The 27,129-nt window shown below is 35.0% G+C and overlaps 1 protein-coding gene across 1 annotated transcript in view; it reads right to left on the bottom strand.

The window, feature by feature from the left end:
• Positions 1-27,129, bottom strand: part of DPYD (dihydropyrimidine dehydrogenase) — an 870,205-nt gene that overhangs the window by 491,500 nt on the left and 351,576 nt on the right. Inside the window, exons 12-13 of the mRNA XM_019648865.1 lie at positions 15,555-15,662; positions 13,515-13,684 (exon numbers count right to left, since the gene is read on the bottom strand). Coding sequence (XP_019504410.1) covers positions 13,515-13,684; positions 15,555-15,662 — 278 coding nt within the window. The remainder of the gene's footprint in view (positions 1-13,514; positions 13,685-15,554; positions 15,663-27,129) is intronic.

The raw sequence follows: 27,129 nt of genomic DNA, 5'->3' as shown, positions 1-27,129 counted from the left end.
ACACACACACACACACACACACACATACACACACACACACGGTGCCAAAAAAAGTATACACATTTTAAGAAAGGAAAAAACTATTAAAATTGTAATAGTCAATATATACTGATAACAAAAGATGAATACAAGTCATGTTTGACATCTGCAATTACAAGAGGCGCTCAAAGTGGTTACCATCAGCATAATTTTAATATAGTTTTCCTTTCTTAAAATGTGTATATATTTTTTTTGGGACCCTCTGTATATATAGCCAAGGGATGTGGAGTACAGCATAGAGAATAGAGTCAATGGTATTGCAACAGCTATCCATGATGTCAGCGGGGTAGTAGCTTGGGGGGTGGTTATCACTTTGTGAGGGGTGTAAATGTCTAACTATTACAATGCTTTGTATACCTGAAACTAAAAAATGATAAAAAAAAATCATTAATGATTAGCAACTCTGTGCTTTAGGTATATGAACACTTGTTCTCAGGACACACATATTTATTTATTTGTTTGATGGCACCTGTTCTCAAGAGGGACAACTGGTACATTACACAAACAAACAATTTCCCTTGGTATTATCTCCATCAATAATAGCTCAAGGGAATAAAGGAGAAAGCATCTATAAATTTCTATTTTTGAGGTTCAAGAAATCAAATTGTTACTTCCTTTTCACACCACATGAGGAAAGTGAAAAACATATTCTTCGTAGCTTTGATTTTTACCTCCATATTCATGGAAGATTTGTCGTTGTAGCTGAGTGAAATAAAAATAGAGTGCTATTGCATGCAATAATGATCATCTATTTTAATGATTAACTTTATGGAATGTGGTGATTTGGTCTGATTAATATTACAGGAATCATACTGTGGAAATTATGAAACAACTTAATTTACTATAATTAAAAACATGATGTCAACTCATTTTTAGATTGCATATAGGCAAAGTAAGCATAGGTTATAAACTATAATGAGCAGAGCTTAAAACCAGCATACATTAAATTCTAATATGTCAAAGTTTGAGAAACAATATTCTTTGTAAATATTATCCTCTAATACCTACATACTTAACAAGTTATCATTCTACATGAATACAAGGACCTCAAAAATGGTATTTCAAATCAAAATTGTTTGGTAGTCTGCTTTGGCCACTGATAATCCTGGGAAATATTATCTTTCACTTCATCACTGTTAAATTATTGGATGTACCAGAAACATTCATAATTACAAGTCCCATTCATTCACAAATTTACCAAACATTTATTAAGTACCTATTAATGGTGCTAGGTGCTATGATTAATACAATAATTCCTGCTTTTAAAAATCTCATACAGGCAGACAAATCAGCAATTATATTCAGTGTGGTAACATATAAACACTGCACCCTAAGGATACATTAAAGGGCATTTTATGCAGCAGCGCTGCAGGTCAAGAAAGGCGAGCCTGGAAAAGATACGTCTGTGTAAACTCATCTTGAAGGATGCATAGGAATTGTTACTAGGAAAGAACTATTACTGGGAAGTTCTGGTAAGAAATACATTGTCTTTCTTTTGTGATGGAAGGGATAGGCGAGTAAAGGAGTCTATCTCTAGGAAGAAGGAAGGGAAGTGATTGGGTTAAATCCCCTTGTAAACATGTATAGCAGCATTTGCACTTGGGAGAGCCCTTATCTGTGGAGTGGTGCTTTTGGCAAGATATACCTCTTGTCTAGGAGTGTTACAGTAAACAAACCTGAAAACTATGGATTTATGGAGCATGGCTCTCTGTAAAGAGTCATGTGTATAAACTATATAACTATCTGAATATACACTGAAGATGTTTCATGGTTGAAACAGCTTCCTTCTGTGTAAGCGACAGAGCACCTTATGTTGGAGATTAATCACACATTAATCTGGGTTAAAGCCCGTCCTGATGCAGCAAAATGGGACCTGGAGAATGGTATTCCTGATCCCACACATCTCCTTTTTTACCTGGCACTTATTTACTGGTATCCTTGAAATTATTCAAAAAGCTTAATGTAGATTATATCTCTAATTCATGTGAGTTTGATTTTACAATCCAATCATCAGCTTATCTGTGTTACTGAGGAAATAAAGAAGAATAAAAAAAGAGGTAGTAATTTCTGCCCATCCAACTTGATCTCATCTTTTTTAATTTACTAAACAGTTCTTAATATATTTTGTACTTTTCGGTTTACACAGACTCACAGTCAGTGGTGGAATGCAGCACAATTTTGATATGCTTCCTACTCTCTGAAATAGACAAGCTGATTCTGCAATTATTCTTTTCTTGGGCAAAAAAGTTTGCTGAAACCACAAGTTGTGCTTCCTTCTTTTAGTACCTGCTATGGTGTTACAACCTTTTGGTTTCTTATCATGTTACACTCTTAAAATTGCAGAATCTTGAAGAGATACAAACATTTCTCCTTATGAGAGTTATACAACACATTGGATAAATACAGTTTCCCCTTAGCTATTTTATTGTGTTACTACTGAGTTTCAAATACCAGGAATGCCAATGCATGAAATATCTTAGAGGTTCACAATGCCTTTGCACAGGTATCATAAAATATATATTTTCTAACAAGAAAGGACCATTTTAAAATACTAGTTATTTTATATTAATAACATTTTCTTAAATCTAAATAGCTCTTATTACTCATCTTAAATTTAGCTTCAATCAAGCATTTCTGGTTGCTGGTGGAGTATCTGACAAAATTATCTGCATAACTTTTGTGCATTTGCAGTAGCTTCGTCAATCTTGAAATACCTCTTAATACAAACCCTGTACAAATCAGAATCCTCTGTCTTTTTATGCAACCTGCTAATCCTCTCTAATTCTTACAACCTTTTATTAATTTTCACTCTTTATATATTGCTTGGTTATATTTCTCCTCTCCCTTTTATAAGAAATTTTCAGCTATCTTTTAAGAGGCTATAGACCACAAATAATTAACTTTTCTTCAATCTTTTAATGTTAGGTTGATATTGTAATATAATTAAATGATACTTTTAAACATTTAAATTAAAAATAAAATAATTTATTTTAAAGCTAGTGGAAGTAATTTTTAGGTACATATGTATATACACATAAATTATATATGTTCAACATTTGATATTCATTTAAATTCTTCCTAGGTTTCCAACGCCCTAAAATATTTATTTATTCAACACCCTTCACTGATCTGTTGCGTTCGATCAGCACTGTTCTATACTTTGAGTCAGAGACCAAGCTGAATGGGTCAATCCAATTGAAGGAGCTTGCATTTTAATTTGTAGGATGAATATAAAGTAACAACTACCCTATGTGATCAGTACCATAACACAGGAAGCATAAAGAGCTATCAGATCTCACAGGAGGGAGAGGTTAATTGGGAAAGAACTAAGGAAGCCTTCAAAGAGAAAATGACATTTGGAGCAGAACTTAAAGGATGAGTTCAACTTTTTAAAAGAAAAAAATCACTTTTAGAAAGAATCGCAATTCTTGTTTTTACATTAATTCATTAATTCGTGTGTGGCTTGCATTTATTTTTATGTTTTGAATTGTATGCAGCATAACCAACATGTGTATTGTAAAAAAAAAATATATATATATATATACAAACAGACAACTTTTTAATGTTTTCAGTTTATGAGACAAGGAAATAATACATTGGAAAACTGTGGTGAATATTATTCATGGACGAGGGGTTTCTAACTTTCATATGAAAGTTAAGAGTAATAACAACATATCATTATTTAATAATGCTTGATAATGACTCAATACCAATTTTAAAATGTTCATTGTTGATAAATTTGTGTGTATAAATGTGTATATGAGGTCTGACAATTAAGTTCACGAACTCATCCTAGAAAAAGTGCTACATATCTCATTGCTGAATATCACTACAGTCACCTTTGAAGTACTCCCCTTAGGAAGCTATGCACTGACGCCAGTGCCTAGTCCACCTTTCAAAGCAATTTTAGAAATTTTTCTGGAATGGCCATCAGAGCTGTCATCGTATTACCCTTGATGTACTGAATGTCATCAAAATGTCTTCCTTTCAATATTGCCTTTACCTTTGGGTAAAGAAAGAATTCATTGGGGGCCAGATCAGGTGAGTAGGGAGGGTGTTCCAATACAGTTATTTGTTTACTGGCTAAAAATTCCCTCACAGCCAGTGCCACATGAGCTGGTGTATTGTTGTGAGTCATGAATTGTTGGTGAAAAGTTCAGGTTGTCTAACTTTTTCACACAGCCTTTTCTGCACTTCCAAATAGTAAATTTGGTTAACTGTTTTTCCAGTTGGTACAAATTCATGATGAATAAGTCCTCTGATATCAAAAAAGGTTAGCAACATTGTTGCAACAAGTTCGCAAACTTATGGGGCTTGACAATTAAGTTTGTGAACTTGCCACTGTGCGCTTACATTGGCAGTATTGTACAAACAGTTTGGTAAGGTTTCATAACCTTGGTATATCAGTGTCTCATAGTTGTGTTCGAGTTGATGTGTGGCGGTGTCTTGCTGAGTGGCATTCATTATTGCTGTGTGTTTTTGTGTGCTGTCATGAGAATGTCTGAGCTTAAATTAGAGCAATGAACAAACATTAAATTTCTTGGGCAAAAGTGGAAGTGAAATTGGGGACATGTAAGTCCAAGTTTATGGGGATAATGCCATGAAGAAAACGGCAGTGTACAAATGGATTAAAAGTTTTTCTGAGGGGAGAGAATGTGTCATTAACAAAGAGAGATCAGAGCACCAGTAATGAGCAGAACTGATGAACACATTGCAAAAATTCGACAAAATCCTCAACTGATTGTGAGAAGCATAACAGACCAAGTAAACATTGATAGAGAAACCGTTAGGAAAATCTTAACTGAAAATCTTGGCATGAGGAAGGTGTGTGCAAAATTGGTCCCGAAGGAGCTCACTGATAAACAAAAGCAAAAAACAATCAAAGTTTCCCAAGACCTTTTGGAGTGGCAAGATGATGTTTTGGGCTGTGTTATCACTGGTGATGAAACATGGGTGTATCAAAGTGTCAAAGTGCACAATGGAAGTCAGCCAATTCTTCAACACCAAGAAAGTTCCATTAGTCCAAATCAATAGTCAAAATGATGTTGCTAACCTTTTTTGATATCAGAGGGGTTATTCATTATGAATTTGTCCTAACCAGGCAAATAGTTAACCTAGTTTATTATTTGGAAGTGCAGAAAGGGCTATGCGACAAAGATGAAAACGATCTGAACTTTTTGCCAACAATTCATGGCTCTTGCATCACGACTATGCACCAGCTCACATGGCACTGGCTGTGAGGGAGTTTTTGGCCAGTAAACAAATTTGTATTGGAACACCCTCCCTACTCACCTGATCTGGCCCCCAATGACTTCTTTCTTTACCCAAAGGTAAAGGCAATATGAAAGGAAGACATTTTGATGACATTCAGGACATCAAGGGTAATACGATGACAGCTCTGATGGCCATTCCAGAAAAAGAGTCCCAAAATTGCTTTGAAGGGTGGCCTAGGCACTGGCATCAGTGCATAGCTTCCCAAGGGGAGTACTTTGAAGGTGACTGTAGTGATATTTAGCAATCAGGTATGTAGCACTTTTTCTAGGATGGGTTTGCGAACTTAACTGGCAGACCTAGTATATTATATAACATATAATTTATAAATATATTATATGATATTTACATATATATATATATATATATATATATATGCACACACACATATGTATATAAATGATTGGTAAACCTTTTAAAGGTTAATACTTTTCAGCTCTACAGATATTTCTGGTCAACACGATATCGCCACCACCTTGGAAGTTTTGAAAATAGTTAAGCTGTTAAAATATATAACGTTGGATGGGCAGAGGCTTTTGTTGGCTTCTGGCCTATTTAGTCCTTTTTTTTTTCTACTCACCATCTGAATTATCACATGTAGTGTAGAATTCTGACAACTTCACTTGTCAGCTTCTTTGATATCCATGTCCTGAAGGCAGCAGATTTTACCTCACCAACTGGCTAGAGATACACTAGTTGCAATTGTTTCAAGTGTAATATTTATAGATATTGCCAAAATGTTCAATATAGAGCTGCTGTCATTTAATGAGAAGACAGAGCCTTCCTGTCTAGATTCCATGTCATTCACATATCTCTCTCTGAATGTTCAAAGTACAGAATTTGGGGAATAAAAGAAACTTTGGGTAGACTCAGACTAGAGTATGTCACCTAGAACCAAGTACTCTAACTTTTAGTTCTCTCATTTTCAACTATTCTATTCTACCTTCTCATACTACACTGAATTGTCACACTTTTCAAAAATGTACACATATGATGACAAATGTCCCCATGTCATCATAAAGTACTGAAGATGTACTTCATATCTATTAATTAACATTGTGTGCCTGGGGGCAACTGTATATGTTTATTTATTTGCAGGTATCTTTGAATCGCCAATCATGCTAACAGGTCTCTGATTACTCCCTGTGAGGAACACCAACTCAAATGATGTGCAGGTGCCAAATGTTGAAAATCTGCTATAAGCATTACCCTTACTAAGCAAAATTAAATTTGTGAGCTTACAGAGGTTATTTTCTAAAAATTGTCCCAGGTTCATATTTCTTAAAATTAAATAAAAACTAGAAAGCATCAGTTACTGGTGGGGAAAATGCATGTTTAGCCAGCACGATGTAGATGAGAAAAGTATGGATATAACTTTAAAATGATCATTTGATATTAAAAATGTGAGAGGGGATTTCCAGTCAAAATGGCAAAGTAAGTACATACTGCTCACCTCCTCGCATGACTACATCAAAATTACAACTAAACTACAAAACAACCATGAAGAATCACCTGAAGTCTAGCTGAAAAGAAATCCTACAACTAAGGACATATAGAAGAAGTCGCCTTGAGACTGATAGGAGGCACAGAGATGCGGTAAAGTCTGTTCTCACACCCGAGTGTGACTGTTAAAAATCAGGAAGAATATATGGCTTCAGAGGTTCCCCACAGAGGAGCCAGGAGTCCCAGCCCCATACCAGGACCTCCAACCCAGGGGTCCTGTGAAAACCAGCGAGATTGTGGCTGAGTAAGAGAGAGGGCTGCTGCACTCCCAGGTGGTACTCTTAAAGGGATCGAGCACAGGCTTACACACTGACAGACTCACTCACTCTGAGCTCCAACACTGGGGCAGCAAGTTGAAAGGTGCTAGGGACATAAGAGGAGGAACTGAGCTATCTGATTTCAGGGCAAGGTCTGGAGGGGCAGCTTTCTCTCAGAAATGCTGGCAGAATCCACTGTTTCCTTGTTGAGCCCACCCCTCTCCCGGTATGCAGACTTAGGCAGCCACCATATCCGAGTCTTCATCAACCTAGCTAACATCTTTTATTCGCCCCGTCCTGGTGATTCCCTGAGACCATGCCCAACCCAACTTTTGGGCACTTCCAGGGGCTTTTCCATACAAACTACCTGTCTTGGATCATACTGCAGACTTTCCTAAAATCTCTTAAAGCTTCACAAAACCCAAACCAGCAGCATCTGGCTTCAGCGTGTCCTGTACATCTTGCTGAGGAGCCCCAAGCCCAGGTCAGCCTCAGTGCATAGCTTGGCCTCTCAAGGCACCTCGAAGCCTAGTGCAGGTGGGGGCCATCTACTGATTACTTTTCCCTTATGCCAAGTGGTGCTGAGCAATACACAAGTTGCTTTTGAATTCGGCCTGTCGTGGGGCCCCTTCCAGGAGGTCTTGGACTTGCCACCCAGTGGCCAGCATCGGACCAAGTCGGAGCATCACCCAGCCACCTCTAAGGACAACACACCTAAAGGGCAGATGGGGCAGGAACCAGAATCTTGCTAAAGCAAATGCTGCTCTGTAGGGTCAGCCCATGCACAACAGCTCCTCCACTGTAGTCACAGCCAGTCCTCACAACCAGTGAGCCCAAGGGTCAGTCCCTCCCACTGACATGTAAACAAAAAACAAGGCTCAACTACAACAGGATGGCACACAGAGCCTACACAAGAAACACACTTGAAGAACCTGGAAAAGAAAAGAAGACCCTTACATATGCTGCCTACAAGAGATGCACTTCAGATAGAAAGACAGACACAGACTAAAAGGAAAGGGATGAAACAAGATACCTCATGAAAATGGAAAAACACAAACAAAAAAAGCTGGGTAGCAATACTTCTACCAGACAAAACAGAATTTAAAACAAAGGCTATAACAAGAGACAAAGAAGGACCCAGTAATCTCACTTCTGGTTATTTATCCCAAGAAAGCCATAATGCTACTTCAAAAGGATGTGTGCATCCATATGTTAAATGCAGCATTGTTTACAATGGCCAAGATGTGGAGGCAGCTTGGGTGTCGGTCAATGGATGAATAGATAACAAGAAGATGGTACATACTCATATATACAATGGAACATTGCTTGGCCAGGGAAGGTAATGGGTTCTTGCCATCTGCAGTGGCTGGATGGTATTGTGCTGAGTGGAGTATGTCAAACAGAGAAAGGCAGATGCAATGTGATTTTGCTTATGTGTGGAATCTAAAGAACAAAATAAACAAAGAAAACAGAAACAACCTTATAGATGCAGAGAACATTTTGATAGTTGACAGATGGGAGCGGGGCTTGGGAGTGAGTAGAAAGGGGAAGGGGTTAAGAAGTACAAATTGGTTGTTACAAAGGCAGTGTAGGGTATAGCATAAGGAATATAGTTAATAATATTGTAATAACTACGTACAGTGTCAGATGGGTACTAGACTTATCAGGGTGATAGATGGGAGGGGCGCTGGGGGGCAAGGAGAAAAAAGTGAAGGGATTAAGAAGTACAAACTGGTAGTTACAAAATAGTTATGGGGATGTAAAGCAAAGCACAGGGAATATAGTCAATAATATGGTAGTAACTATGTATAGTGCCAGGTGAGCACTAGACTAGTCAGGGGGATCACATCTTAAATTATATAAATGTCTAACCACTGTGCTCTACACCTGAAATTAATATAAAATTATACTGAATGTCAATTGTAATTGAAAAATTTACAAAGGGGGAAAAAGATGAAGGGGAATAAGAGGTCTGAATTTGCAGTTATAAAATAAGTCATGGGGATGCAATGTACAGCACGGAGAATATAGTCAATAACATTGTGACAGCAGGTTACGGTGTCAGATGGTTGCTGCACTTATCATGGGGATCACTTCTTTAGGTATATAAATGTTAAGTTACTATGGTGCACACCTGAAACTATTATAATATTTTATGCTAGCCATATTTTAATTAAAATATTTAAAAAGAAAAATACATAGACATTTTGTGCTGGTTAAAATTTAGTTCCTTGCTTTAACCTGATATTTGTTAATATATGTTAAATGTGAGTTTGTAGGGGTGGAAAATGCTAGTTTTTATTAATTAAAATTTACCAATTGAAACCAATTTCTATACTAACTCACTTACTCAGGTCAAGGTTCTAAAGAAAATCTACAAAACATTTCCTATGTAACTATATGTACTCAATTTCAATTTTTTTTTTTGCCATTTTCCAAACCAGAAACTCTAGGGGTATGTCAAAGTTGATATCATTTAGGTAATAAAAAACAGCACAGATTTCTAAAAAAAAAAAAAAAAGTGAGTGGGGAGAAGTACACATCATGCCACATGCATGGTCTTTATAGACTAGGTCCTGTGGTACCAGAAGGATTCTATTAAAAGGCCCATTCTCTCACATGAAGATGTATTATTTCAGAATTGCAGTAACAGATGAAGAAATTGGTGACTAACAGACGAGGCAATCTGGTACTGTTATTTTTGTTATTAAAAATAATAAAGTAGCAGTAATTATCAGAACAGTTGACCTCTGAATGATAAATATGTGGAAACAGGCTTATCAAAGTTAAAGTAGTTACCATTTGCACAAATAATAATAGTGAGTGAGAAGTACAGAGAGCCCCTTTAAAATATAGCAGATGTAAAGACATACCATGTTTTGCTGGTATTTGGGCAATTGAATATGTGAACAGCAGATTCTTGAAATATTCTTTGTGTGTCGGATTATGCTATTAAAACAATTTTGTACCATATTCTTCTCGGTAATAATTAATACAAAGTACGAAGTCCTTCCCCAACCTTACCCATACACGATCCACTCAAGTGGGACTGTTGAGTCCTGACCTTCAATGCTTCCTTTTAGGGATTCCCAACTGCCTAAAGCATTTTTGCAGGTCTATCTGATCTGTCAACAGCTTTTAATACCAGCTTTTGGGGGGGATTCTGTTATCCTGTGAAATTTAATCTCACCTATTTAAGCTTGCAGAAAGTCCTGCAGGGAATTATTAACAGAGTTCCCTCATCTTCTTAGCGGATAGTGCTGAGTGATTGGCTGCTTTCCCTAAGGACCCACAGCTGAGAAGCATGAGTTTGTCAGTAGCATCCTGTTTAGCATGTGTGTGAGGCCACAAGGGAGACTGAAAGACATTTGGAATCAGAATCACATCAATATGCTGATGATGCCTCCGTATCTTCATTTCATCAAACCTATATCCTGTAGCATGAATGCTTTCTTAACTAAGATGGAGAGTGCCCCCACACAGCCCACTGCTGATGGCTCTAATTAGAGAGCTGGAAACTACATCTATGATACCATAGAGCACGGGACTGGCAGGCTCAGCCTCACCAGGGAACTTGTTAAAAATGCAAATTCTCAGGCCCATCCCAGACCGGCTGCATCAGAAACTCTGTGTTTTATGAGTGCCCCAGGTGATTTTGATGCAAATGAAAGTTTGAGAACCTCGCATTAGAGAAACAGGATGTGGTTGTCTCTGCAAAATCTACTGGGTGGCGCCTCCTAACTTTGTAGATGAAAACATTTTTGGGTTCAATCATATTGTTCTTCGTTACCAACCATGCAATGTACACAGTCTCAAACAATTCCATGTTAATGTAACTGGCCTTTGTAATAATCCACAGTTGTCACTAACGGATGAGAAAACTGTATATTGTTCTGCATTTGCCTCCCTCAAAAACCATCTGAGAATGAGACTTCAGCCTTGGATATACACATGCTGACACGCCTAACGGTAAGGCCTTTTACCAACAGACAAATCACGTTATTCCAACATTGCATCCAAGAGTCCAAACCCATGAAACAGTATACATATTTGAGAAAAACTCTAAATGCTCCTGTTTCTCAAACTTCACTGACTTTAAAGAAACCAAGAATGGTTGCAGCTGTGTGTGTTGGGGGTACAGCGAATAGGGGGAATAAAAGAAATACAAAAGAAATCAGGCATGATATTAAATTCCTCCTATCTGTTAAAAGTTTGCCCTAGATGAGATTGAACATATTCAGGCTGGTAAATTATATAAATGTCTAATTACCATGGTGTACACCTGAAATTAATATAATATTCTATGTCAACTCATTCAAAAATAAAACAATTATTAAAAAAAGTTTTCTTTCAAAAACCCTATCCTGAATTAGATACATGCAATTGGACCTCCTCCTGACCTTGCAATTTCCTAAGTGTTAGCACTGCCATGTCATGGGCCCCTTTTTTGATGTACACAAAATCGTCATGAGGGATAAACAGGGAATTTCTACAACCACTGAAAGCCCCAGCCCTAAAAAAGCATAAACACTGGCCAGTGACCCAACTCTGAAATCTATGCACATTCTGATAATACGATATTTATTATTGCTTCTCATGCTGAGGAATTCTGCCTAAAATGACCAAATGATCCTTCAAAGGATCAGCTGAAACACTGATCCAAGTTGGAAAGTATTAGCCCTTTTAACACTAGAAGGCTTGGATGCTGATTTCTTCCAGATAACATTCATTCCACAATTATTTGTTGAACACTTTCTATAAGGTCTTATAGGCTTTCATAAGATCCTTAGTTTCTACTGTGTGAAAGAGGAAACCATTATACTGTTTTGAGCAGGGAAGCACCAAGATCTGAGTTCTATTTTAAGAGGGGTTGTGTCAGAAGTAAGGCGGCTAGTCAGGGGCTGGCTGAAAGAGGAGCTAATCGTTAATGTGACTGGATTACAGGAAGGAAAGGATCAGAGTCCAGGCACAGCTCAGTCAGAAGGCCAGAGCTCAGTGGACTCAACCATGGGTACCACAGTGCTGAGAGGAGGCAATCAGTCCATGGGACCCCAGGTCTCATGGTTGCCACAGAGTTTAGTAGAATTCGAGTGGACCTGAGGCTTAATTAAAGCTAGAACAAATGTTTGGATGTTTCTTTATTATTAGCTTAGAAGAAACCATATCATTTATATGTTCTTAAAACCGTGCACTCCGTGAGAGCAGGGTCATCTCTCCCGGTCACTTTTTTCTTCTCCTGCCTAGCACAATGGGCGCCATGTGTAAAGTGTACTTATTATCTGCTGAGGTCTTCTGACATGCATGGGGATACAAAGACAAAATTAACCCCTGTATTATTTCATCTTAAGCAAGTCACTTAACTACAGTATGGTTGCTTTCCTGTTACTTATACCACGATGACACTGTACTGATTGATGCCTAAAACCCCAGAAAAAACTCCTATAAGATCATCTCCCTCTGGATTTTGAGAAAAGTCTGAAAAGGTAAACTGCATGAAAAAAAGTCAAGAGTACAAAGTTGACATTTGAAGCTCAGTCACGAACCAGTGTGATTCTGATATTTATTGAAATTCATCTCTAATGTAGTTAATCTATATGTGACAAATTACCTATTGACGACTGTTAAAATTCTTGCCTAGTCTAGAGTCTCAAAATGTGTTCAGGCATTCTAAAGCAAATCAAATTCATAATACTGATTTGGATAAAATGAGAAATTTGTCTTTCTATAAATACATTTAGTTCTTGTTCTCAGAACTAATATCTTTTGTAAGGCATTAGCTTCTGTATTAGCATGGAAATTTGAGAAGTCTGTGGTACACGAACCCAGCTGATGCTTCACCCAAGATTAGTCACCAGTCACCTGTGAGAATGAAATGATTTTAAACCTGTCATGTTCAGTAAGTTAACTAATTATTAATTCTAAATAATGCTTATAGTAGAGTTCTTTTAAAAAAATAAACTGCAATTTCTTTGTTCTATTGGCTTCACAGCAGAATGAATTGATAGTAAATGTGACCAAGGTATGTATCTTTGCAGCTTGTAAATTTAGCTTATGGAAATTTTTTAATGCCTGTGATTATTGCTTTTGCCTAATATCAATACATTTTGAAAAGAGTACCTATTGTTCAGGATATGGAAGATTTAGCACATTCCACTGTTACTAGTTAAGCATATTTGAAAGATATTAACACTGAGAATAAGGAGCACTTATGTATCGATAAAGATAAATTTCTCATTTTATCCAAATCAGTATTTTAAAATAATTGTCTTTTACTTTGAATGTCTGAATTAGAAAAACAACTCTGGTTAGCCCAGAAATGTTTAAATTTGCAGCACAATTCCAAGAACATTCTAATAATGTAAACTAGGAGGCTGCACATTAACAGTTTCATCTCCTGAAATCTGTTGCATTACAACCCCGTATTTTCCGATGGTTCTATTTTACCTCCTCAGGGACAGCTCGGATATTAACAAAGCCTTTTCTGAAGACGATGAACACGCGGCGGGCTCCACAACGTAAAGCGGATGTTGCACAGTCGAAAGCAGTGTCTCCAGCTCCGAGAACAATCACGGCTCCCCGTATGGACGGCAATGAAGAGTGACAGGCGCACATTCCTGGATGATGAAAGGAAAACCCCATTTTCAAGTAGAGAAACCATTTCTGCATGACAGCTCAAAAGATACTTGTACTCAAAGCAGTGTAAAATTGCATCTTGCAGTTTTCCAGGACGGAGTGTCACTATCAAATTATTCTGCTTCATTGAAAGACAGTTTTATTCCCATTTTAAAAATATGCTCATATATATAATTTCATAGTCAGTACCTTTAACTCTTTTTCCCTTCTAGGAGGATAGCTGCAACACATTTTGAAGTATTTAGGTCATAACAAACTGGAATTAATCAATTAAAACTCTGTTTGGCAGAGCGATGATGTTTATTTTTAACTTGGCATCATTAGCTTTCTGTTTGTTAGAAGAACAAAAGTGGTCCTTATGATCTGGGCTAATCACTCACAACATTTTATGAAAATTTGTTACTTAGCTATTATCTTATAAGATTTCTAACATATATCCCGGCTATATATTATATCTAGTAAACTTTGAAAATTAACATGCCGAATAAGTGTTCTTTATGTAACTGAAGAATTATTTAATCATTGTTATTATTATATAATAAATTAGAATTATTAAAATTAACTATTTTTTAAAATGGCAAATAAAACTTTCTCCCTTTTACCATTTTCCATCATTTTGTTTATAAAACTGAGCAATAAAAGAATGACTTTCTAAGAATCCATTTCTCAAGAGCATCTACATGAAGATTTGATGTCCATATAAAAATCTGTGTAAAAAAATAAAATGCACGTGTTCTCTATGGGTTAAGTGGCAGTCTATTATCAGATTAAATAAAACTGTTGATAAGATAAATTACTATAATTTTTGAAATGGCACCACGGATAGCATAGGCCTGCAGTTTCCAATGTGTAACCATTTTGCTTGGAAGAGTCTGCACTTGGAATTACATGATTGGCCCTCTGTAATTCTCAAATATATGTTATATGTACTCTGAGCTTCCTTGGAAAGGGTTTCAGGCATACATGCACCCCGTTTTCCTGGAAGGAGGAAGGTGGAGGGATGGTACACATCCTTAGCCATCAACCTCTATAGAATAATCTCATAGAGAAAGTTACTTTTTTTTCTTAATTATGGGAGAAAAATTTAAGTGCTTATCTCTTCCGTGTGTAATTACATGCCAGAATAGAATTTTAAAAAAATACATATATATATATATATATATATATATATATATATATATATATATATATATATATATATATATATATATATATATGTTTAAAGGATTTAGATGATCTGGCTTTGGAGAATATATTACAGCTTCTTTGTTCACTAAAACAATGGCTCCAGTCCAGTCAAAACATAACAGGTTTTGCTTCGGGTTGTTGTTCCTGGGGGTCTATGAAGTGATGTTGTGCAGAAACTATGTACTGGGGCGTCTATCAAAGTGTTTTATTGTTACTTCATAAATTTGCTTTTCCAGAAGAAACTGAATCTTTCTGCCTGCTTGGACACAAGTCACTAGATGATACTTTGTCCACTTTTAAATCTTAAAAAAAATTAAATACAATATTTCCCAAATTGAAGTTCCTGCCTTTTAAAAACATCTTCCAGTGTTTGTTTACAACTCCATTACTTTGAAGCAAATTTTCATGATGCAGTTTAGACCTGTATATAATACAATGAAAAATCCTTATGATGATGTTTGATTGGAAGAATGAACAAATAGATGATTCTGGCAAACTGTGATATCAGGCCTTTTTAAATTTTTTTTCCTTTCCTTTATAATGGTGTTATAAAAGGATCAATCTGAGATCTGAACAATGTTCTACTGAGCCTGAATTTCAAATAAATTTACAGTACATATAACAACATAAGCAACATTAAGAATAAAAGACAATATGTTATACCTGCTTTACTGCCTTTGGCTATAAGTGGCAAAAAGTCTTTGGATGTATAAAACCCCTGGTCTTGTGTCAGGCCTTGAAAGATGTGGTCTTTATTGGGTTCTGGCAAACCTAAGTAATAAAAATGTATAAAATATTATTAGCAAGAGAAATAACTTTTCCTATTGGACATTAAAAAAATAAAAAAAAGTAGAAAGCTGCAATCATTAAAATAATGTAGCTCTTAGAGGAAAAAAACCTATAACAAATCAACATAAAGGAATGCACATAATACAATGTAACAGACCTCAGAGTATACCTTTAATATATAACTAAGCACATGTGATAAATCATACCTTCATGTACACATATACATATACAGAAACATGGACACACACACACACACACACATATATATATATATATATACATATATATATATATGTATATATGTATACATATATATATATATATATATATAGTGTTAAGGGGAAGATCAGGTTATATTATTTCCTCATGTCATACGTACAAGTAAGATCCTGATGTATTAAATGCTGAATATAAAAAGTTCATCACAAAAACTAAAAAAACCATGGAAACATTTATCTAGTTTCTGAATATGGAAGATTGTTCTAAAAAAAGAAAAATGATATTTTAGTGCAAAAATTCAGCTACTTCTACATTTCAAAAATTTAAAAAAAAATAAATAAAAGGCAAATGATTCACCAGGAGAGTATTTTAGCAAACAAAATGTCCTTACTATATAAAGAAGTTTCTCAGTTTCAAGAAGATCACCTTTTCAATTGAAGCATAAACAAAGCATTAACAAAAATTTGAGTACGAAAAAATATAGCGTATAAGCACCAAAAATCTTAACTATATTAGTAATTTAAGAACTGCAAATTAAAACAATGAGATATGATTTCCCCTCAACTAATAAATAAAGAAATTTAAGAAAATTAGACTACGTGGCAAGGGCAGAGATGGGGTTTGTTATACTCCTTTGGCAGATATACACTCTGGTGCTTGATTTCTAGAGAACTGGTCTATCCTAAGGAAACACCAAGACATGAAAATAAAGGTTTAATGTCAAAAATGGTTAAAGCAAAAATTAAAAAAAAAATAGAGATAGAAAAAATAAAAATGGAGGGATACCAATATGCCAAAAGAATGAATCAGTCTTAATTTAAAAAAGAAAAAGACAACAAAACAAAATGCGGCCATTAAAACAAATATTTGAAAAATGTGGTATCAGATGATAGTCAAAATACAGTTCTAAATGAACTAGCAGGATACAAAACTGTATAGTATGAGTCAAGTTTTGTAAAAAAAGAATATATAAACTATATAATCCGAACAGTGATCATTTCTGGTTGTAGAAAGACATATATTCTATTTTTTATTATTTCCTTTTTTCCGAATTTTTTTTTTAATTTTATTAAATTTATTGGGCGACATTGGTTAGTAAAATTATACAGGTTTTAAGTGTACAATTCTATAATACATCCTCTATATATTGCATTATGTGTTCATTACCCAGAATCAGTTCTTCTTTCACCACATATTTGACCCCATTATCCTCATCTACCACTCCCATCTTTACCCTCTGGCAACCACTAAAGTGTTGTCTGTGTCTATGACTGTTTTGTTTGCTTGTCTGTCTTGTTCATTGTTGCTTTCAGTTTTATATTCTACGTATGAGTGAAGTCATATGGTTCTCGACTTTTTCTGACTTATTTCGCTTAGCATGATAATCTCAAGATTCAAATTTTCTACTACATGCACATGTCAACTACATAACTAGGAAATAAGTGCCAAAACTTTGAAAAGAAAATGAATAGCAGACTAAATTTATTTCAAAGTATAAACAAAGCGAATCTGATAGCAATCACCTCACCACAGGAAAGTGGATAATTAATCTATCTCAATTTCATAAGGGCTAGGGGAAATGTATAGTCTAATTTTATTTTACTGTCCCAAACTCATTCTACCAGTGAGCCATTCTAGAGAGATAGGAGTTTATTTTATATTTAAATGAAGTCCTATGTGGAGTTGCCAGTGGACACATAGAGTAATAAGCATGGCCCCAGGATGACTTTTGTCATATGAGATGACAGGTACCATATCTGATCTGAAAGCTGAAGGCACATGTGGATTGAGTGTGCAACCAGCAGTAAACTACTGCAGTCTCTTCAAATGAAATCAAACATTTTTCGTCCCTGTCTAGCACTCCCTCAATCCCCTCCCCCAGAAGACTGCCCTGTCCTTATAGATTATTTTCAGACCATTTATTTTTTAAATTATTTTAATTATCTAAGAGGATTAGACAAGTCATTTGTCTTGCCTTTGCTTTGAAGAAATGGGGATAGGCTATTTCTTCATTTTCTGACTTAGAGGAATATTCCTTAGGTATATTTGTAACAAGAAAGCTATTACATAAATGTATGCTTATTTATGTAATTCTTTTAGAAAGCCTGGGGTAGGGAGTGGTTACAGTTACATAAAAATAGCTGAACATGAACTTGAAGACTCTAATGATAAAACATTTTTTCTTGAAATCTATTTAAAAATAACCAGAGTTTAAGCTACACTTGATTAGTCAAATCAACATACACATATGTCACATATTAAGATTTAAATAAGGAATTGTTTCTCCTTCATATTACTCTACTATAGAGACAGCATATGTCCTGTAGCTCCTCATTTTCCTGTTAAAAAACCACGAACAAGAAAAACAGCCTGAAGTGCTATGCAATTTCAAGGTGATATGATAAGCAAAAACCTCTAAGGAAGATCAAAAACAAGACACAGAATGTAAGTGGTGGATAAGAGTTCCACAGTTATTAGCAATAAAGTCTGAAATTCTTCCTTTACTAACTCCTATTTTGAGCTGTTTCACTACTTGTCATAGTTAGTAAGGCAGAGAGGGAGCTTTACATCTGTGATAATTTTCCGTAGACCCACTGCTAAAAGAATTTACTGAAGAAATACAAGGCATTCTTATTAAACAGACCACCAGGCCCCCAGAGATGACGTTTCCTCTCTTGGAAGGATTATTTCACAAGAAAAAAGCTTTGGTAAAATTTAAATTTCATTTTTTCACTTGGAACAAGACACTGATAAGGAAAACTTGAGTTTCCTGTGCTTCACCCTATTCTGTATTTATCACTATAATGAATTTAACATTTCCTGGGTCAGATCCTCCCTATAAATGTTCAAGAGGGCACCAGTTAGCTGCTCTGACCTATGGATACTGGCTTCCAGGACAGGAAGGAGGAGCCAGTGACTGGACAGGATCACCACTGGGTTATCTTTGCAGCCTACTTAGCCACACCCCAGGTCATGCACACTTTCAGTTTTTTCACACTTTTTGATTTCCAAGGTCCATGGAGCCCTTTCCCCGCCCCCCCACTCCTGACAGGTCACCCCTTTGCCCTAGGACAGTCACCTATCTGTAGCTCTCCTCAGAGACTCCTCAGTCGTCTGGCCCAGCTGGCATAGTGCCCTGTTTTCCACCAATCATGACGGTTGTGGGTGATTAAGACCAGGGCCTTCGTTATCTGACAGGCTTCAGTGTGAGTTTTTCTCTCCCATTTACCTGTTCTGTGATCTGTGTAAATTCTGTGATGGTTAGTTTTATTGTGCACTTGGCTAGGCTACAGTGTCAAATTATCTGATCAAACAATAATCTAGGTATTGTTGTGAAGGCATATAAAATGTAAGATGTAGTTAACATCTACAAGCAGTTGACTTCATGTAAAGGAGATTACCTCAAAATCTGGCTAGGCCTCATCCAATCAGCCCAGTGACCTGAAGACTGAACCTGAGGTTTCCCTGAGGAAGAAGAAATTCTCTTTGTTTTTGTCTGCTGGCCTGGTTTACAGATTTCAAATTTGCTAGCTCCCACAATTGCATAAGACAATTCCTTGAATATATATATATATATATATATATATATATATATATATATATATACACACATATATATATATATATGATAAAAGATTAAGGAACTGTTTTAGGGTTCTTCAGAGAAGCAAACCATTAGGAGATATATATATATAGCTAAACATTAGCTATTAAGATAAGTTTACTTATTCTGTAGTTTATCAATTTTCACATCTTACATTAAGGAAAGAAAAAAGCTTAAATCAAAGTAAAGTATTAAACCTTAGCAAATTTAAACAAAGTACTACAAAAAAAAGAAAAATTAAGCAACTTTAAGTGAAATATGACAGATAATGAAACTTGCAAACACCCATCTATCAAAGGAAGATCTCCCTGAGAGTAGGTGGCATATTAATAAATAAGGTATGTGTCTATACTAGGAGGATTTCAAAATGACACTGAAATGACTTTTTAATTCACCTTAAGTGAGAAGAAGAACGTTTATGAATAAAGAGAAATTGACAAAGATTTGACAAACAAAACAGCTCAGTGTGGCATATGTATAGTGTTTTTTATTTTTCAAGAAATCCATATAGTTTTTGTTCCTCTAGAATATTTAAAATGGTTTTGGTGTTTCAGCATGTTCTTATACAAAGGAATATCTCCTTAATAACTACTGAAAAATGATCATTTTCAAGTTCTCCAAAACAAATAATAATAATTAAAAAATAAATAAAGTTTGCTTTTATTATAGAAAATCTAATTTAACATTTATTGATTAGTTATAGGCACTGTTCTAAATGCCTGGCATATAGGTGATTTTTTTTAATGTATTACCTCATTTAATTCTCAAAATGATTCTACAAGACAATTCATATTATTATCCACACTTTAGATATAAGATAACTGAGGGACATGAATTTGAAGGAACTTTGCCGCAGATCACAGAACAAGTGGCAGGCTCTCTAAACTGGACAGTCTGGCTGTAGACCATATGCTGCAACTTCAAAATGCTGCCTTCTTCATGTACAAGGTTATAATTAAGCCCTGTTATAATGTGATGCTATGTAACAAGTGACCTAGATTAATCATCCAACATTTTTGTATTAAGTTTCGCAGGGAGGCTACCGATACGCATACAACACAGAATGTTTCTGTGGCAGGTTCCAGTCGAGTGGCAGGCAACAAAAAGACTGGCTGCTTCTCCAGGCTGCATCTTTGTTTTGTGATTATTTTCTCTAGTAAATTCCTTTCTGAAATGTTTTCCTTCTTCAGTGCATTCCCTTTGGTCATCTGCTAGTTATTTTTCATTACTTCACAGTCTTTGAAATACATATCTCTGCTTTGTTTCCAAAGCACCTCCCTCTGGAACAACTACAGAATAAATAACAGCAGGGTATACAGTAAATTCTTTGTGCTCATATTAAGTTGTGCACACTTTATTAACGTTAACAAGATATTAAATATTCTGTTTCATGTTATCATCTAGTAAGTAATAGAGAAGGAATAAGCTCTTAAGGCGGTGTTCATAACTATGGTCAGGCATGTTTAAGAGTTTCTCAGGTTTTATAATCTGTGCCTGTGTTACCTTACTGAGTCGCTTATTCAGCATTAATGGAACGAGCAAGCATTTGTGTGATGCTGCTCCGTCTTGGACGCATCCACATGAATCCCAGCTAAGCCGTCATGGGAAAGACAGTGATCAGATAGACCTGTCACTGGAGACAGCCTCACAATTGCCACCGAAGTGGAGAAGACAGCACATAACTCCGAGAGGCTGCTTTACGTTCCTGGCAAAAGATGGTGACGTACAGAAAGGGTCAATGCTCTAGTATACTGACCTCTCTTGTTTAGGTACACTGATCCCTGTTATTTCACACTTGTGCTTTTTCCTTAAGAAGATGTTAGTAGACAAAATCCCACTGCTTATGTCATTATGCTCAAGTTTATTGCCTGAGCACAGCAAAATGTAGCAAATGGCCAACGCTTTTCACTTTTCCAAGAATGTTCGTATCTGAGATCTCACTTTCTCCTCAAAGAAGAAAGCATAGTTTGTGACCGCAGTCCTCATTTTCTAAGCCTGGGTTGGGGAACGGTGCTGCATGAGGACGAACATGAACATGTGGAGATTCAAGATCGATTCATTAAACATATGCTCGTGAAAGGCACCGGGCTACCAATCACAGCTATCCACCTGTGTCTTTGCTGAAGAAATGTCCCTGGGTAACCACTGTTTTTCCTGAGCTTTGTTTATTAAATCTTTTTAAAACTTCTTTGTGCCAACTGACTTATTTCAATAGCTATTTGTAAATAGAGTGTACTGAATAAGAATAAAACCTCTGAAGTCAGACTTTCTGCATTAAAATTCTAGTTCTAGCATTTACTAGCTATTATGACCTTGGGCGAGCAATTATTCTTTCTGAGCATCAGCAGTCTCATCACAGTATTGTTAAGAAAACAAAATGGAAACCATGTATGTAAAGCTCTTTGCATAGATCTGAAATAAATGTTTCCTTCTATTCACATTCTCTCCCTAAAAGCCTTTGTTTGACTTAATGAGATGACATACTTGGGTAGACATAAATTAAATGTTCATCTAACTCACGATATACACAATTAATATGGTTACCAGTTTAAGTGTCAGTGTTGGACAGATTGGTATCAGAGTCCATGAAACTTAGCATTTTGGCTTAAATGAAAGCCTGTGGTCAGACAAGGGTGTTCTAACCTCATTCATTGGATAGACTAGAATGGCCTCAAACCATATGTGCTTCAAGATCAGGAAAATAGCAAGATTAAGACCCTCTAAAGTTCAATGCATCATTCAAACTGGAGTAGAGTAATATCATGCCTCAGAGAGCACTGACCTAGCAGTCTGGAGAACTGGGTTCTTAGTCTCATTCCTCCGCACCCTGCTTCTAGCTGTACTTGGGTAAAATTACTTATTAAAGTGGCTCTGAAATTCCTTGATTTTGGAATGAAGATAGCCCTGCTTGACATATGGGGTAGTTCTGAAAATTAGGAAGATAAAAACAATCTGGTAAATCTAAAACAACATTCAAATATAAGTCATTTTTACTGTCTTGGGCAAAATATAAAAACTATGGAAAATATTTACACAATAAAAAGATGAATAGTACACACTTTAAAAAAAAGAAGATATTGCAATTAATAATAAGAAGCCCTTTAAATAGGTGTATATAAGGTGTGTAACTGTAGGTATAAAATCATAACTATATGTACCTATTAATATATTTGTTTAATACTTATTAGAATAGGCAAACTTTTCTTATATCAAGTCCAAACAGTTGTGATTACAATATAGAAGTAAAATATTCCTTTCAAGGGCCTAAGCACTCCATAATTCCACAATGGATTATAAAGTTTTGCACCTGTCACTTAAAGATCACTTATAAGATTCAAAGGATTTGTATCTTATTTCCAAGAGATAATAGTGCCATCTGGGTTATCGTTCCAGGATCTACGTATTGATTAGAAAGAGAATACATCAATGATGCCCTATTGTGATTCTTTTCTCAATACAACTCCCCATCTTTTCCCCAACACCCCACTGTAAATATATTTAGTTCTGAGGGTTCAGACTGAATTCAGGAAGAATAGAGTGATTCGATATAACACACATGAAATCAGATCACCATACATCACAGTAGTATTCATTTCATTGATTTTTCAAATCCCCATTAAACATCTGTTTCGTATAACTGCTGTCTAGTCTCTTTCTCAATGTGACCACATGCATTAATGGTGTGTATCACATAACTGGTTAGAGCATAACAAGATGAAGACTTAAAAAATGTTATGAATGGGGCCACCATCTCAAATTATAGTTTTCCCCATTATATAAGATATTTTTCAGCACAGAAACATATAATAATGAAGTCCAGAGCCAACAGAGGAACACTCACACAATTTAGAAAATCTAATAAATGCTGAACGAAGGTCTTGTTTTTGTATTTAATTTATAAAACAGTGAAATTTGAAAAGCATTGGAGAAAAAGGGAATGGGGATAAGAAGTACAAATTGGTTGTTACACAGTAGCCATGGAGATGTAGGGTATAGCATAAGGAATACAGTCAATAATATTGTAATAACCATGTATGGTGTCAGATGGGTACTAGATATATTGGAGCGATAGATGGGAGGGGGGTTGGAGGGCAGGCTGAAAAAGATGACGGCATTAAGAAATACAAATTAGTAGTTACAAAACGGTCATGTGGATGTAAAGTAAAACATAGGGAATATAGTCAATAATATGATAATAACTGTATATAGTGCCAGGCTGGTACAAGACTAGTCAGGAGTATCACTTCTTAAATTATGTCTAACTACTATGCAGTACACCTGAATTTAATATAAAATAATATTAAATGTCAACTATAATTGAAAAATTAAAAAGGGGGTAAACATAAAAGGGAATAAGCTGTTCAAATTTCCAGATATAAAACAAACAAGTCATGGGGATGTAATGTACAGCATAGGGAATATAGTCAATAATATTGTGATAGCCTGGTATGGTGTCAGATGGTTGCTGGACTTATCATTGTGATCACTTCTTTAGATATATAAATGTTGAATAGTTATGGTGTACTCCTGAAACTAATATAGTATTGTATGTTAACTATATTTTAATAAAAATCTTTTTTAAACAATAAAGAGAATTGGAGTAGAATAAAATAACCAAAGATGACAATTCCTACAAAGTTAACTTAAAAATCTATTTCAGTTCACTTTTATGACTTCATGTAGAAAATATGCACAAGTTCTATCATACCAATGAGATCATTGGTATACTTAATACCAAGCTCTAATTTAGAATATGTACAGACAAGAAACAATATAAACATTTTAAGAAAGCAGTCTATTAACAAGTGTAATACATATGAAATAAATGAATATAAGTAGTTAAAATCCTTCTAGAGGATTTTTTTTATCTGTAATAAAATATCTAGTAATTTCACATAACAAAATGAGAACATGATTCACTATTCATTTTTGGTCTCATAATTTCTACTTCCTTTATACATTTGGAAAAACATATAGACTTTATTTTCATTAATAAATTCATTTCCAAGAAATACAAGTTGGACAAAATATCCTTGAGTGTATTTTACTTTTCTGACAAATGATTTCTATACTCAGGAACCATCTTATCTACTGTTCTTTTTATATAAAGGGACATATAAAACAACCAAAACAGCAAAATCTTGGACAAAAAAAAAAAAAATATATATATATATATATATAAAGTATTTTTCTTTGTATTTTTGTAATATTCCAGTTTCCTATAATTAGCAGGTTATTTTAATAATTAAAATTTAATTTTAATATCAACATAAGATCTTATTAAAATCCCTCTTCTATCAATAGAAAAGATATACTAATGTAATTTCTTATTACCTTCACAAAATTCTACCTATCCCTTGATTTTGGGTATTATTTATGAAAGTGTGCTTTACCTCTTGGGCCTGTTCTCTTTATTTCCCTCCCTTCTCTTTTCTCTGTTTCTCATTTTCTTTTGGTTTTTGCTATAAAACAATTTCCTTACATTTTAATCCTCACATTGTGAAGCAAAGAAACTCCACTATGCTTCAGGCAAAGGCTTTTTTTCTTAACGATTGGAATTCTTACATGGTGTTAGGAAATTACTATTTAGGACTATCTAAGTATACTATATTCCAAAGTAAAGAAATCATTAATAATAAAATACTAAAAAGGAACAGTTATATTACAAAATAAATCTACCAGGCTTACAAAGAAAACAAATTTGCAACAGCCACCTGCTGTGCAGATGAGGCAGTAATCTCAACAGCAGGAAATAAAAGGGAAGAGAAGAGAAAAATACAAAAGCACAGACATTAAAAAAGTAATTAAAACACTTATCTCCATTGACATGCATAACGAAAAAACCCTCAACCAACCACCTAAAAACATACTGTATTGAACTGCACAGCAAGAAACGGCATTAAAGCTGCCACCATAAACACACATTCTGTAGAAGGGAGAAGATCCCTTTAAAAATGTAATCTCAGAAGTATTACTAATGTGTTAATCACCAGTAAATGTACCACGCATTTATTGTATTGTATTAGTTATTTTCTCAAAGGTATTTTTTAGAATTGTACTTCTACATTTTTTATTCAAATATATTCTTAAATACAGGCAATGGTAACCTCTTTATTTGTAATTTTCTAGTGAAATTTACAACTATATTGTCAGGCTAAAGTATTCCGTATATCAAAAATTTTATGTAATATTTTTTAACATAACCTGTGTTTAGATAATACAGTTAAGCTCTTTTCTTTAAAGCCAAACTAATCTTAGCTATAGTATTGGAATAAAATGAGGTGAAACACAATACAAGAGTTAGGGTCATGGATTAAAAGTGAAATGAAAGCTAAGAATCATTTTGAATTACTTATGTAAGCTTTGGCCTTCAGAGCTCTGCAAAGTGAAACAATGTAAGCCTGAGGAAGCAAGTGGCAGGCTTTAAAATAAAGACCACGCACGCACCAAATGTGTTTGGTGACTCTCTCAGCTGCTGGAACGTGTTTTCTGCATCCATGTGATTCTCTCCAGGCATGTCTGTGAAAACCATGCAGAACTGGTAGGTTCAGAATCAGAAGACCTCTAATGGGCTCTGAGTCTGTTACTTAATAGCTATAAGTTCATTACCAAGTCATTAAACGTTAAAACTCAGTTTCCACATCTTCAAAAACAGAGGAGTTACAAAAATGTATTTCCTTATAGAACTGTTATTGGGACAAGTAACCATAATATAGCTCTATATTGTTGTAACTACTTAATTTTACAGGTAGAAAAAGCAATTCACAATCATAGATATTGATTATGCTACCGTATAATTATTTTACGTTGAGATTATATTTGCAACTCAGTGTCATCTCACTTTAATTATTCATTTTCATCTTGTACTCAAATGATACATTTCTATGCAAATTTATTGTATTTTAAATTACTAACATAATTTTAGAAATTTTATAAGAAAATACTTATCTTAATAGCTTTCAAAAAACATGTATAAGAAAAATATTAAATTATTTCCATGCTTAAATATACTTAGAACATATTTATCATTACTGACTTGCTGCTGAGCAAGTCTTGAAATTAGAATAGTTTTCTAGGAATTCAGAAAATTCCACAAAGTAAACACTTTCCAAAACACATTCTTGATGTATAGACATCATCAACAATTTCAGAAACATGTGGCTGACCTTCTTAAACCTGTTTGTTCATCCACAAAATAGGTAGATTATCTAGAAACAGAGTTCTAAAGCTTGTGTAGGTTTTTCAATGAATTCAAGACTATCAAAAAAATGTATCTTTGTATATGTATGCATTTTATTGTGTATGTGTGCAGAGGGTCCGTAGTTTTCATTACATTCTCTAAGGAGCCTGTTACTCACACGTGGTTAAAGAATCACATTCACCTAGACCAGGGGCTGGCAAACTGTGGCCCGCGAGCCATATGTGGCTCTTTGGGTACGTTCCTTCTCAAAAGTTTGCCAACCACAGGAAAGCCCAATCATGTCCCTCACAACAATTTAAAAATTATTCGAGAACCATAAATATATTTTTACATAATCACCATTATGTGAATATCCTTTAAAATTTTTATAAATGAAACTATGATAGTTTTATTTTCATTTTCAATTTTATTTCAGAGCCACATGC

The sequence above is a fragment of the Hipposideros armiger genome, unplaced genomic scaffold (assembly GCF_001890085.2).
Source record: "Hipposideros armiger isolate ML-2016 unplaced genomic scaffold, ASM189008v1 scaffold_127, whole genome shotgun sequence".
Classification (NCBI taxonomy): Eukaryota; Metazoa; Chordata; class Mammalia; order Chiroptera; family Hipposideridae; genus Hipposideros; species Hipposideros armiger.
Note: the sequence above shows the minus strand (reverse complement) of the source record. Positions and strands in the feature narration are given on the sequence as shown.